General features: G+C 33.3%; 1 protein-coding gene across 2 annotated transcripts in view; it reads right to left on the bottom strand.

The window, feature by feature from the left end:
• Nucleotides 1-16,135, bottom strand: part of LOC149805783 (mitogen-activated protein kinase kinase kinase 11-like) — a 104,820-nt gene that overhangs the window by 42,534 nt on the left and 46,151 nt on the right. For both annotated transcript variants that reach the window (XM_089950470.1, XM_089950471.1), the window contains exon 2: nt 5,783-5,963. In XM_089950470.1, coding sequence (XP_089806596.1) covers nt 5,783-5,963 — 181 coding nt within the window. The remainder of the gene's footprint in view (nt 1-5,782; nt 5,964-16,135) is intronic.

Raw genomic sequence — 16,135 nt, 5'->3', positions numbered from 1 at the left:
GCACACTCTTGCCACGTTTTATGATTCCAGGTATTGCAGTATTACAAAGTAGATAAAGCAAATGTTGCCATGAGCTAAATGTAGGTCTGAACGACCTTTGTTGTAAGGGTGTGGTACTAATAGTGATGTATACAGTACCCAAGTTTGAGGATTCTGGCATAAATAGTGCTTGAAACTAAAACGAAATGCATGAAGCATGAAATATGGGTCACAGTGACCTACTTCTGTGGTGATGGTGTAGTACTAATCAAGGAAGTATCTACTCATCAACTTTCATGAATCTAGGTATACTAGTATATATCTATAGAGTGCTAAAATCCTACCTGGATATGAGCTAAAGGCAAAACTTAACCTAAGCCAATAAAATGTGAATTGTAGTGATATTTCTTTTGTGGCATGGAGGTGAAGGACAAAAAGTCACAACTGTGATTTTGACTTATAAAAGAGGTATACTATAAAAATTCACAGGGCAAAATGTCATAATTATTTTACGGGAGTTGTGGAAAAGCTTTATGAAGGTCAACAAGTGACAATATGACATGTAATTTTGAAGTTTTCTTACTACATGAATTAGGACCATGAATTTCACACTCCCTTTCCTACTTTATTCAAAAAAAATTAATATTCAATTTATGTTTTTAGGCTAAAATAATAAATTTACATTTACTGATGAAATATATGAAACATTCATATTGTGTTCTTTCATGTTATTTGTAGCATATTAACATATTCTATAATGATTTATTTATCTTATTTAATCTTATTAAGTTTTTGCACACTTATACACTTTTACCTGCTAAATTATTATCAAAACTGCCCTTTCCTGTATTAAATATAATTTGATAAAGAGAGAGCAGACATCTGCTTCTATCATACATATCCTGTAACTTTGTTTACACAGTAATTAAAGAAACAAACCATGCTGGCATTTGCTATGTTCTTATCAATATCACCCTTCCTGTATAACACACCTGCAATGTTAACAAAAAATCAATTACTAAATTATTGCCAAAACCACACCTTCCTATCTACCACAACTGATCTACATTCTGTGTAGAATGCTGTTTTTCATCATTATTAATGTTACCATTTTACAGCATTAAAAATTTTCAAGTACGACATCTTGTTCTGTTTGTCCTACATGCTCATCATAATAAAAATATGAATTATGACTTTTTGTCCTGTGTCTTTTTGTCCTACATGTTCTTAATAACAATAATGATCTGAATTGTGACTTTCAGTCCAATGTGTTTTTGTGACATTTCGTCCATGACTTTTTGTCCTGTGACTTTCTGTCCATTTATCATTAAATATGGTAGGAAAAAATATGAAGAAATTCCATTGAAACCAAACTGATGTAAAAAATTAGAGGCCATTTATTATACAGAAAAATACAATCATATCTAACAGAGATACCCATTTCAAAACAAAGTTTGCATAACAGTAGTCATTTCAGTTGGAAAAGGTTCCAATATGTCTACATCTTGGTGGACCAAGCTGATATTTTAATGTTTTGTCCCAGTGACAACTACTGGATTTCATGCATTGCCTCCATTAGTATGTAATCCCAACTAACCAAAAGTGTGTAACAGTGGTACATTGTACACTGGCCAAAAATGGTGGAGGCATTTGACAGGATACTTTGTTAAGTTTAACATCAAAAGTGCAACTATGAACCAGTTTTGGTTCCCAAAGATTCAGTGCCATTTGGGTGATTGTGGACATCATTTCAGTAACTTACACCCTGTATAAATACACATTTGATCCATGTTCTTTGGTGATAAAATATTTTATCTGTATTGACATCAACTTCTTAAAACAAATAATTGAGTCAAAATCTTTCTAAAAAACAGTAACTAAACTGATAAACAATATTCTCTTGACATTTGGGAACAGTTTTAAAGTATTTATCTTGTGGATTTAAAAAATGTACTGTACCAGATAAATATCTGCATGAACTGAAAATGATACAAGTTTATCTCCTACCAAAAATATGTAGGTGATAACACTTTTTCATCACTTTCACCTGTCCATTTGGTAATATTAAACTTCTCAGATGACCAAATGAGCAATCCGAAGTATAAGTTTTAAGCTGTTGGTTACAGAATGCAGCATTGGTGCTTCACTGAGTCTTGTAAAAATAGTAGTTTTATTGTAAGGCAAATAAAAATGTGTTTCCTTATACTGCACTGGATTAAAATTAGGGTAGGCAGGTTTGTTTAGTTTTTGTTCTTGTTGTGTTTTTTGTTTGCTTGTTTTTTTTGGCCATATTTTATATAAACATTATATATGTTCAATGTGATGGTGGGAAAATGCTAGGGTCCACAATGAGAAACAGGGACAGATGGCCAACCAGAAACATATTTTTAGGGGACCTAAATATGTCTAGTTCCTGTGAAAAAATGCCGCATGGTCATGTATATTTGGGTCACAAATACTAAACACAGGCTGACTAGTAGAGGTTGTATTCTGGATAGTGCTGTGCATATTTGATTGTGTGGAAACAAGTTAAGCAAATAATTTAAAACTGACTGGGTGAATGAAAAAAAATCACAACATTACTCAAATTTTTTTATTTTAATAATGGAATGAAAATGGTTATTACTTTAGAGCAATCTCATTTCTCCTTATGTTTGCTTAAAAGCAGAATCTCTCTTTCCAAAAAATAGCTATTTATTAAAACTTATATATTTTGTGAAACAGCAACATGATCTCAGCATTCTTTGCTTGGAAATATACATTTCATCTCTTGCAAAACGTGCATGTGAATGCCTTTAAGTCAACAAGTCTTTGAATCTTAAATGGCTTTGTGTTCAACTTAAAAAGAATACATTTATTCTGCACTGTGTACTGTAGCTGAGCTGGTAAAAAAAGTTCCACATTATGTAGGATACTCCCACTATTGCATAATTATATTGCAGTGACTTTGTAATTGGGTCAATGTAAATTGATCTATCTACTATAAGCCATAACATGGACAATCCACAACAACCAGTACATATGGTCTGTGATGGAAACAGCATGAATTTAACAAGGCTCACTGCGGGAACGTGCATTTTCCTCAATCCATGATGCACATACTGTATGTACACTTGAATGGTGCTTTTTTTGTTGAAATATACAATTTATACAAGCTGCACAGTTCACTAGATACATTAAAAATAAATATTCCTTTTCATGCAATTTTTATAACATTCTTTTCACTGTACTACTTCACTCACAGTAGACATATCGTACACAATATGAATACCACTAGCAAAGATGCTATCAAAGAGCCTTGACACTTCTAGTGGACCGAAGCTTTCTGCTTTATATATATATATATATATATATATATATATATATATATACCACTCCCTTGATAACTCGCGCCCTGATAACTCACGAACCCGCTTATAATGTGGGGTCAGGCTTGGATCCAATTTTTTAACTCTTTACCTCATGCAAGTGCCTTTGGATGCCTCTACTCCATTTGCATACAAGTGCCTTTGGATGCCTCTACCCGATTTGCATACAAGTGCCTTTGGATGCCTTTAACCGATTTGCACACAAGCGCCTTTTGACGCCTGCTGTAACATCATCCATTTTTAGCATGTTTTCGCAGCACCACCTATGGAGAAAACCCCCTATTAGATACCTCATTCATTGCCGTGAATGACCACTACATCAGATCATGTGGTCACTGTTTATGCTCTGGTCGAAATTTGCTATTCAAAGTAACTGGGTCGTGTTCTCCACTCTCCAAAATGGAGGTCACGGATTTTGTTCAGTAGTTTTCACGATTAGAATCACAACTATGAAAGCTTCAATAACTTAGGTAAAGGCTCTGATATTGATGTAGGTAGCAATTAGTTTTTATAAATTATCAAATTCAGATGACTTTGTGATTTAGACGCAGACAAAGAACTTGTAAATTTTGAGTATGAGAAATGGCAGCTATGGTTGGTCACGCGGCTTCACTGACTTGACTGTGAATGAGTTCTCTCAAGATTTTAAAGCATATAAAAAATCCTTCCGTGAAAAAATAGTTACACAGCTGTAATGACCAGACTTTATTCTTAAATTTTTCCATACATAATAGATGTGTACCAAAAATGTAAAATGGCTAAAATTGCTGTTCAACGTAACATACACTACACTGCTTAACAGTTAACAGGCGGGCCTATGTGTATGGAGTCGAATAGGTAACATGTATTCTATTTATAGCGCACTGCGCTGGGTAACTTTGCTACATGTGTATCAAAGGGCTAAAAAGCCATACACTCTTTGAGATAAAGGGTTAAACCAGAAAATGCCAAAAATTGTTCACTATTCGTTGAACTAGAAGAAAATCATAATCAAAATCGGTAACGGAAACTTTGATATATCGCTTGTTTTATCATTGAAAACGTTAGATAGGACCTGGAAATTTTAATCAACATTATAAAATATCAACTTTTAATAAGAAGTCATATAATTTGTTACATTTTCTTTCCAGACGACATTCTTAGTACACCACAATTAACGATATTCAAGGACATTTCAATCAATGAAAATGTCACTTATGCCTTGTGGAGATATTACTTTAACAAATCAATACCAATTAAATTTTTAAAAAATTCAATTGAAATTTGTGATCTAGTTCTATCTTTTAGTTCCTTTTAAGGGTAATCATCATGAATGCAATGTGTAATTAAATGTAAAATGTGTCAATCTGCCATAACAGCTATGTCTGTAAGCGTTTCTTTGAGAACCTAATTAAGTGCTCACTGTATTTTGATACTGTACTAGCAGAAGCATTTGTTGTATTGTTGCACTAAATAAAAAGCAGGCCTCCTTTTATATTAACACGGTAATTATGTCTTTTGAATCAAATAAAGGAGGTGGAATAAAAAGAGTAAAATGGCATGCAAATCTTACATGCTTAAGAAACAGCAGCTCCGGTGTACATCAGGTAACTCATTTCAGTTGATCAATCGAACAGTGATAAATTTTATTGTGTACGTAATCTAATTAAACTAGCTTAAATTCACCTACTCAGTCATAATCGTGAGTAAAGATAGCAAGGCAACCAACCAAAATGAGTACTTCGTAAAATAAACAGCTTCGTTTCAGATATGGACCATTGTGGGAAAAACAAGTTCCAGAGAATTCCTGAATTCGCATGTAGAGATATCCTCAAGGATGATAAGAAGTTTCACTATTATGTACTTGCAATGAAATCACAGCATCAATGTTTTACTAATTGAAAAATACAAAAATTTAGTTTCGATGCAGACGATTGTCTCGTGAAATAAATGTGGCATGTTTTTTATATAAAGGAATCTACTACTGTGCACCATTCTGGGAACCAGACTAATCAACAAACCAAAAAAGCCAGGATGTAATACACAAATGTTTCGCGAAACGTGTTATCGATCTTTCAGATGTTGGACACTTTGAAAATAAATGTAACTTACAGAGAATAACAAACTTCATCAGAAAAGGCGCTTTACTGACAATTTTTCTCAACTCAATAATAAACGAGGATTCAGCCATTAAACAGCTCAGTCCTCCCCTCCATCACAGCGGTTTTATGGATGTCTAGTGCGTTTATGGAGGTCCCTCAGTAACTCGCACCCTCACTTATAGTACAGTCTGTTTTTGGACCCCAATGTGTGCGAGTTATCGAGGGAGAGACGTAGTAATAAAATCCAATCTTCATATAACTATTTTTCATAGATTAATATGGATGAAATAATATGCACAACAGTCATGCCGGACATCAAGTGCTGTAGGTGTAAACATACTGTTGGTACTTTACCTCCACACATCACTGTGTCGAGAGAAGGTGTTATTTTTTATGACTTCTGGTGCCATCCACGCATATGTTCCTGCAGCACTCATTCTCGTTGTCCTATACATTTCCCGTGCCAAACCAAAGTCTGTGATTTTAAGTGTCTTCTCACTGAGGTCTTCATTGATAATTTTCTCCTTAATCAGAACTGAAAACAAATAGGAAAAGATATTAAACAATGATGGATATTCAAATTACTGGTTGAATTAACAATTGCTGTTCACACATAAAAGAGTGTCGATTAAAAATGATGCAATAATGAATTCACAAACAAAGCTGTGATAAGCAAAGCCATGGCCCAAAAAAATACTTGTTATACAGCATTATTTCATGTCATAATTACACTACATTTTTAATAGGCTTTTTAAAAAAACTGTTGAAAAATCAGAAAGTTTCGATACAAATAGTTTTGTTAGCATCCAAATATTACAAAAGAACAAGATGTTCTCATGAGATCTGGGAAGAGAATTCTAAAAAGAAAGGGCATATAAAGCAGCCAAAACTGCAGCCACCTGTTTCTGAATGGAAGATTTCTGAATGGAAGATTCCATATACTGCAGCAATTATAAATCAGCATGTTTGACATACCTGGCAAAATATGTGGAATGAAAACTCCACAAACATAACAAGGTTAAAACCACTGCAGATGAGTGGTATCCATCATATAGAACAAATCAGTCAGTTGAAGCAGTGTTGTGCCTATCACCATCAGACACACATAAATGAGCTGTGCATAGATCTGAAAGGATGAACCTCATTCTGAATGTGTACCCTGCCAATGTCCAATGACAGATGAGCACATTCTTGTAAAGCGTGTGACTTCACCTTGTAAGACAGAAGTATTCTGACGTGAACTGCTTAAAGAAACTATATCAGAATGTACCAACCAGAAAATGTACAACTATTTTGAGAATGCAGTGTTTATACATTTAAAACAAATTATGTTTAAAGGATATTATGTGTTAACTTGACCCATTATATATATATATATATATATATATATATATATATATATATATATATATATATATATACACACACACACACACACAACTTTTACATCTTTACACTTTATCTTATTTGACTTAATTTTATATATGTTTGGAAGGTTTTGTCTCCCAAATTTGTTTTGGCTATTCATTTTTAAAATCTGTGAATCTGACCTTTTGTTTGCACTAAACAGCCATTTTTGTGCTCAGCTGCCATAAACATATCTACATACATCAGCTTTACCAGTTGCATCAAGTCATAGCATTTTCACAAATGGAAATTTGGGTTGATACGGAATAAAATCTCAAAGGATAGTTAGAAACAGAAATAAGCAGTAGTTGTAGTGAATGGTATTTTCAACTCCAACATCTGTTAAATTATGCACAAAGTATGACTACACTCAGTAAAGTGGTGGTGCAACAAATGATTTCTTGTCCCTACTGTCCAATAAAACAAAAATATGCATAGTGTCATACAATTACCACTATTACATTGATGTTTCAAACTTGGAATGATATGGTCATTAGTGGTCCACATACAAGTTAGTCCTACACGTAAGGCCCCGATGCTGATAATTATGTTTTGGGCATCAGGGTCTTCCTGCCTAATTAACAGCGCTGTGTAGTGTGTTTTGATGTCGACTAACATCAAAACGGTAGTAAAATTTTCAGGAATATCCACTATGAAAACAAATTCATGACTTTACGAAAACAATCATGAACTGTTCATGAACGTTCTTGAAATGTTAATGACCAGTTCATCATTTGAGTTCATGAACACTTCAAGAATTTTGATTAATCATGTACTTGAAGTTCATGAACACACTGATGAACTTTTATGAACTATTATATCTTTGAAGTTCCTGAAATGTCATGAACTTGGTTCATGAACAATTGAAGTACTTTGATATACCACCAAGATATTTCTAAAAAATGTATATTAAATTTCTATATCATTGCATGTATATTCATAAAATATTCATGAAAATTCATCATACAAACTTTTCACAATATTAGTGAAATATAAACAAAGGTGAATATTTTTCTTTTTTTAAATGATATGATACTGTATAAATGTTCATAGAGATATTTCATTCAATACTTGTGTACGTAACCTGAGTAGTTCTGGATTAATATGGGAAAATATTTTCTGGCCAGCATGAACAAAATGTACTTGTTATAAAAAGCTTTCAATGACTTTGTTCTAATGTTTTTGTCCCTTACTGTCATAAACTGCATATTCTATCGACTATGTCACTGGTTGCCAATTTGCCGTAAAACCTGAAATATGTAAACAACGATTATCCTGAATGGATGACTGTGAAAGAAGATGTGATATGATTGGTTAATACATGTATACACGCAAGCAACAGCTAGCATCCTTTTCCCCAGCAACAAAAGAGCGCGCAAATGGTTAAGTAAAAACCTCGACCAAAAACCGTGGACTCCAGCTGAATGGACAGACGAGAATATTTTCAATATCATTTTTTTTAAGTAAGTAGAAGTACATAGAAGCGATTATGAAGAATATGAAGGAATTGATTTGGTGAGCACAAAATTAGGTGGAAAATGGTACCCAGCCAGGATGCTCAAAATTACGGTGAGTATCTTTTTCTTGGTCATTCGTGATTATTTCAGTGGAAGTTATATGAATATTTTATTGGATCTTATATGTCATCATATTAGTTTTAACCAAACTAATGATACATGATTTTGCTCAGACCTAATTTAAACTTGCTCTTCGAATTTTTGAAAATCACTAAACATTATCATACCCCCTCCCTTTCAATCTCAATACCAGACGCGTTATTACATCTATGATAGGAACTGAGATGTTCGATATCATTTTCTTTTTCAAGACATCACTATTTCTATGATCTGATAATTTAATAACTTAAAACAAAAACAAAAATAGTTAATGTGTCAAACTGTACACAATACAGGGGAAAATAACATCGTGATGAAACTGGAAAAAACTATATGCAAAGTGTGGAGTTGGAGTGGATGCATTAGTGACATACTAAGGGCCTGAACCACACAAGTCTGACGTTTTATCAATAGAAAATGACGAAAAAATTTGAAAGCACAAAATAACCACTATCTGTAATATATATATATATATATATATATATATATATATATATATATATATATATATATATATATATATATATATATATATATATATATATATATATATATATCAGGTTATTTAGTGTAATGATGTCAAAAAAATGTTGTATTTTATGACTATACTTATGGCTATTCAATTTCGTTAAATTAGAATTATTGACAAATTTCTTCAATAATATATATGCTAAGTAAGTTGTGTATTAAGTGTAAGGGATTAAATCATGTTGAGTTGGATCATACTTATTCCAGTAAATAAAGTAGGGTACAATAATAATGTGCTAAAAGCTGAAAACAATGTTAATCAGAGGTTATCTGTAATTAACTAACTTTACGTTTCTTTCAGATCAGACAGCAGAAAAGTAAAATTATTTGCGGATGAGGTTTGTAGGTTAAGGAGAAAAATTTTAAAACTGGAGGATCCTATGGCCAAGATGGAAGAGACATTAAATTGTGACTGCTGCAGCAATGTTAAAGATCCAAACAGTAATCGGATGGAACAGCTTAAGTTGCAGATGGAGACATTCAGTAGTGACAATGGGCAGGATTTGATTAAATTATAGGCCCTGGACATCTTCACAAGAGTAATCAGACAGGTCAGTCTCTGGGAAAAAGATTGGTCAAGTCAGGAGAAACCTCAGTAGAAAGACATCCCCTTGATGATGAAGTATACTTCAACAGTTGATTGCACACAACTGCCCCAATATCTCTTGAAAAATTACAAAACTTACAAAAAAGTGTTGCTAAGAGTAAAATAACAAAAGCTTGTCAATTTACGTGTTCTTTGTTGCATATTTAAAATTTATCTGAAATTAAATACCGTTTTTAAGATAATATGTTGCATTTTATACTGTTTTAAAACCCTCACATTTAAGGTTATTTTATGATTCAGAACGAAATGGGTATTTGCAAGTTGTCAGATAATCATTTTTGTTATAGGAACTGTTCACGAATCATTGAGCAACTTTGTTCATCATAGTTCATGAATATGTTCATGCACTTGTTCATGCACGATGATGACCCAATTTGTGAACTTTTATGAACTGTTCAAGAACAGTTTGTGAAGTGTTGGTTCATGAACAGTTCATGAATTCATAATTTCATGAATTGACCATTTTCAGTACATGCACATTCATGAATAGTTTATGAACCTTTTGATGAACTTTCATGAATGGTTCATGAACCAAGTTCAAGATCAGTTCATGCCAGTTCATGAATTATTCATGATCATTTCATATCTCATACAGCTGGCAACTAAAATAACGATGCTTTTCTACAAAGTAAAGTCATAATGTTTTAGTGAGACTTTACTTACTCTGATGTCTTTTCTCTAATAAATTCAAATCCTCACAAAAGAAATGGACATGTATTCAAGTTTTGTTGGCCTACATTTCAGTTGGCTGGAAAGTGATGAAAGCCAGGAATGCTGAAATCAGGTTAAGTTGAAATCGTTCTTTAACAAAACGAATAAAAATATATTATGCGTATTGGAACTGTAAGCAACATTTCATTTCGTTCAAGAAACATATCCCTCACATGAACCTACTTGAACATACTTCAGCATACCTCGAATACCATCACATTTCAGCCAATTCATATGTATGTCAACAGAACATGAAAATGCATCCATTTGCGAGTGTTAGATTTGGATTCCACCAGGACAAAAACAGCACAGTATGTACATATTAATTTGTGGAAGAGTGTAGATATGGGCTGCCAAGTGTGTGAGATATTCCTGAAAATTTGACTACTCATTCTGATGTTAACCGACATTGGAACACGCTATACAAGCCCATTATTTGGGCAGTAAGACCTAGCACTAAAACAAAAGTAATGTGTGCTATGTCTTACATTGTAGGACTACATACATGTATGTACACAAATGTCTGTAATTCTTACATTTCTGACCAATCCAACACAGAGCAGGTCTAGATCAATAAATTTCATAAACAGATGGTATCCATGTGGTAGAACTAGAAAACAATGAGGTAGTCCAGCTTAAATTCTGCCAAGGATTATCTGACATGTTAACTTTGAGACATTCATATTTCGTTCTTGTTCATTTAGTGAAAAGAAGTAAAAAAAAATTACAATATTTTTGTCACACAAGGGTACTAATATTAGAAATGCATCCATGATTGCTACAATTGAAGGCAAAATTCCAAGTGATACAGGTGCAATAACTGCATAAAATTATGCTCAAAAATAGTTAAAACTGAACCTTAATGTAAAGCCTCATAACAATTTTTATTTTATCTATCATGTCCTTGAAAAGTTATGGTGACAGATTTGATGGGACAGGAAAGGGAATACTACATGCCCCTTCCACATAAATGATGGAGGCATGCAGATGCATAACAAGTCCATGACGAACATCACATCTGTAGTGCAGTGGGCTAAATAAAATGTATTAGCACACACCAGGCTTGCTGACTGCACCTGTAATCTGGGAACAATATTTCTCATCCCCCGTGAGGGATTATTAATTGAAGAAAACTGAGAAAAACACGACATCGACTCCTTAATGTACCAATGTCAATAACTGGTACAGTTTAATGAGAGACAGAAAATCCTCAACGAGAGGCCAAAGGAGACTGAGTTATTGTGTGAAAGACATATACCTAAGATTATAGCGGTCCAACAGGATACAGGATTATTTTTCTTGTAGCACACACTCATGCAAAATGCCAGTTTTACAATTTTATATATATAAAATATGTACTAGCTTCAAATAATTCACATGTACACAGATAACTGTCCTGCCAATGTAAACACTGGAACAAAAGTATTTAAGTTATGGGGTGAAGGGATTGGCTAATATAATCAATATATATATACTCCCTGCTCATTTATATAAAACAAATTTCTCAATGAATATGGAATTTATTTTATTTATCCTCTGTTCTTTAGATATTGACATCTTTTAAGAACTTGTTCTGAACACACAGTGAATGGCTTACTCTCAAACTGGGTTCTGGCAGTGTACACACACCTGCTGAATTCTCATCACAAGAGCATTTGAGGTCAAAACCTTTGATCTTCCATGCGAATTTTCAGTAATGTACATGTACATTTCCAGCCTAAATACTGGTTTCATTTTCAAAACTCCCAGTGTCTGAATAATGCATTTCATTGTCAGCCAGAAATCAGAAGCTTTGGACATGTCCAGCTGATATGAAGATTACAGGAAATAAAGACACCCGTTTCTTACGTTGTTTTCAAAATATTAGCAAGAAATTACATGTCAGGATTCAAATGGACCTAATGAATGTTTTTTTTTTGTTACAGAAATGATGCTTCTTTATGTACACTTTTGATGGAATTACTTTTATGGACAAGATCAGATTAACTGGTGAGTACATGTACTCAACTGCTGCACATACAAATAAATATCAATATGTAATAACTATTTTAAGTACTTCTGTTTAATCTTGAACAAATTCATAATCATATCAATGAGTTCACAGTACTGCTCCCACTTGTATTTGCCTAATTTGTTTTGGGGGGAGAGTTATGCAACTTTCTCTTTAGCTAATTGACCTGGTTGGTTATAACACAGTTCCGTATATAGCACAGACTCCATTTTGGGACTCCAACAATCATGTTATAGCAGGGTCACACTATGTGTGTGTGTGTGTGTGTGTGTGTGTGTGTGTGTGTGTGTGTGTGTGTGTATGACCCACAAACTTTACATTTTGCTATAAAGTATCTGCATTAAACTTTACCCAGTTTTCCATTACCTTGTGTTACAAATTGCACAAGGTATAAGTACCGGCATCTAATGGGTCATATTTACAGCAGTGTAAGTGGCTGAGTGGTCTGAAGTGCTCTCCATTACGGATCACTGCCATCTCACCTCTGTCTGCGCCAGTTTGAGTCTCGGATTCAGCCAATGTGGGTATGTGAGAAAGCTTGCCAGTAGCTTCTCGTGGGTTGGTGGTTCTTTCCTGAGTTCTTCCTCCACCATTAATACTGGCCACCATGTATAGCCTATCGTGTGCTGAAAAATGGCGTTGAACCCCACAACAACAACAACAACAAAGCTCCATACAAGGGAGATAACCTGGTGAAATGGTTGCCCTATCACTTAGCATTTTAAGCATCATCAGACAACAAAGCCAACTACGCCTTTGTAAAGTCAACATTTTCAACCCCCTACCTTTCTCAAGGTCACCGAATGTTCTGTGTATAATATAGTGTCATGTTTTCTCATCAAAAAGCAATGCAAATCAGCTTACACAAAGTATTTTCATACTGTTTAAGCAACTTTTATGTAAATTTAATGATTATTTATGTCTGCATTTTTGTTTCAATGAAATTCTCACTGAAAATTCACACACATAGAAAGAGAAAAATTCCATGCATTTATAGACCAAATGCATGCATTCAAGACTGGTTGTTAGTATACAAGATTAATTTATTTTTCATCTAGTAATAGTAGCGAGGGCTTATTCAATATCAATTACTCATTACTTGCAGTAACCAACTTTCATGGTTACTACCGTTTGCACTCACTTTAATTTGTCTACATGTAAAACTTTCGCTGAATGATCATGAACTGGAATTCTGCTCAGAGTACTGTATTACATTACTCTCACATTCTTTCAAAGTTTCTAAAGCGGTCCTGTTTTCTTAAGTTTTAAAAGATCCATTTGCTTTAACATTTTCCATCATATAACATCCACAACTCAAACCATAAAGCATTTCACTAAACAGTTAGTACTGGTTTCTTTAGAAGTATAGACTGGTCTGCTAAATAACAAGCTTATCAATATAATGAATCTGTAAGGCAAAATTTATATCTGAAGAAACCCATTTGTTTTCTTGGAAATGGGTCATATACAGCAAATAAGGAAAGTAATCTTAAGTTATTCTTACACAGCAATCATCATTTTATGAATATTCTCAAATGTATATGAGAGGAACTGGAGATGATAGTTAGAATGAGAACAATAACTGTTTATTACTTTATCTTTTTAATGAACCAAACAAGCATAATCCATATACAATCAAACATAAAATGTATTTGGGTTGAAAAAAGCATAATGATTATACCAAAAAGCATAATGGTTGTTATGTATGTAAACACATTGGATAACATCTGTACAGTGAAACTGATATTCATACTGTCCAGACATGATCTATTTAACAATACGACATAAGCTCCAAAATTTATATCTGACCTACCATTTAAAAGCCATTGCAAGATCAATGATCCCATAGTGAAAACAGTGGTACAGTACAGCTGTACATAAATACTGCAACACCCAACAGGAGTTTTGTAAATATTGTTTGCATAAACATATGACTTAGTTTTTCATGTAATTTTCTTTTTTAATGTTATTTGTGCCTTCAATTTATAACAAAAGCAAAAAATTACAGATACATGTACTTAACAGATAAAAGTGAAGCTTTCATAAACTTTCAGTTAAGAAACATATGTAACCAACTATGAAGTGTTTATAATCTACATCTCTGGGGCAATATTGAAATTCTGAATTTCTGTACAGATTAAGACTATTCCATTATGATGTACTATTATTTTTAATAATAATAATAATATCTTTATTTAAAAAGGTGACTCAGTTGTAATGAACTACCCTACCCTGATGATCTCTATTATGTACGACATTTACCATAAAGGTATATGTAAATGTCACATTCACACCTTAACTGCTCAACACAATCCATAAATGTCTTTTGTCAGTGCACTCTCCTCCTTTTCAATTTTTTCAATAAAATGTGACATTAATGATCACAAATCTGTCTTGCTACCTTTTTCTAAGGACAATTCATTACATCATTGGAAGTAATGAACACCTTTTTGTAGGTCACATACTATCCACAATAGGGCCAGTCTTAGTAATGACAGTACAGTCTTTATTGGAGACACAGATAACGCTGACTAAGACCTGTTTAATTCGAGGTAAACTGTCATCTTCTTTACAAAAACAGAAAATAAGGTCAACTCCTATCTATGAAACAGATATGAAGCAAGAATAATGCTATAAACAGTCAGCCATACATCTGAGTAATAGAATGGTACTTTAAACCAAATTAAAGATCTTCTCATTTTACAAAAAAGCTACCTACTTATTATTTCTGAATCCATGTAAAATGTTTTGTGGTTTGATGGTTTTACATGCACTTTTAACACATTACTGGCTATATTATGCCCAGGAAATGGGAGCAAAGTGCCTCTCCACACTGACTCGTAAGTATCAAATCGTCTGCCCTTGAAATCTATGTCATGATAGTTACAAATCATGCACATACAAGTTGAGTCTTGTGTTGCAACCAAACTTGAAGGATGTTTTGTCACATTCCAGGACCCCACAATGGATCAGAACTAGAATACAAACACAAAATATAATGAAAAATTGTTAAATTATATTCAATATTCACTTTAACCTGTCAACATGTCAAACTTTTGCCGAATGGTCGTTAAGTCCACAAATTCTGCAATGAGCACGAAAAAATGCACAGTGTGAATGCAGTATTGCATTACTCTCATATTCTTTTTCACAGATTTGTAAAGTGGTGTTGATTTGTCCTTTTTCTGATCAAACATCTTTTGAAGCTTAAAAAGACCAATTTGTTTGAAGAAGTTTTATCAATAAGTCAAACTGTAAAAACCCGTTTTGCTTACTAGAAGTTGCCATTTTCTTTAAAAGTAGACTAATTCGTTAAATTCATCATGAATATAATGAATCTGTGAGGCATAGTTTCAAATTAAAGAAACCTGTCTATTTTCTTAGAAATGGGTCATATACAGTTATTATAAATAGGAAAGAAATACAATTATGGACAAATTAGCTCTAACGCTATTTTGTATGTGACAGTCTTTCAGTTTAGAATATTTAAATTTTTTATAATTAGTGGTTTAAAATGATAATATAAATGCCAAACAAGTCTTTCCTGATTTACGCTTATTTTTAATTTTTAAAAGCATTAGCCATATACAGGCAAGTGTAATATGTAATTCAGTGACAAGTGTAATGATTATATGCTAAAAGCATAAAGGTTGGCATGTATGCAACATGATTTTGGTCTTCCATTTAAAAAAGCTGAAAATATTTAAAGAGGGGTTTGGGGGTCCTCGCCCTATGGGGTCTCAAGGGGCAGCATCCCTGATCTAGGCTTCCTGGGAGGCTGAATGCCCCTGGCCCAAAACGCATTTTACACTCATAAAAAACTGCTC

This window comes from Sinohyriopsis cumingii, chromosome 2 (assembly GCF_028554795.1).
Source record: "Sinohyriopsis cumingii isolate HCF-2022 chromosome 2, ASM2855479v2, whole genome shotgun sequence".
NCBI classification, from domain to species: Eukaryota; Metazoa; Mollusca; class Bivalvia; order Unionida; family Unionidae; genus Sinohyriopsis; species Sinohyriopsis cumingii.
Note: the sequence above shows the minus strand (reverse complement) of the source record. Positions and strands in the feature narration are given on the sequence as shown.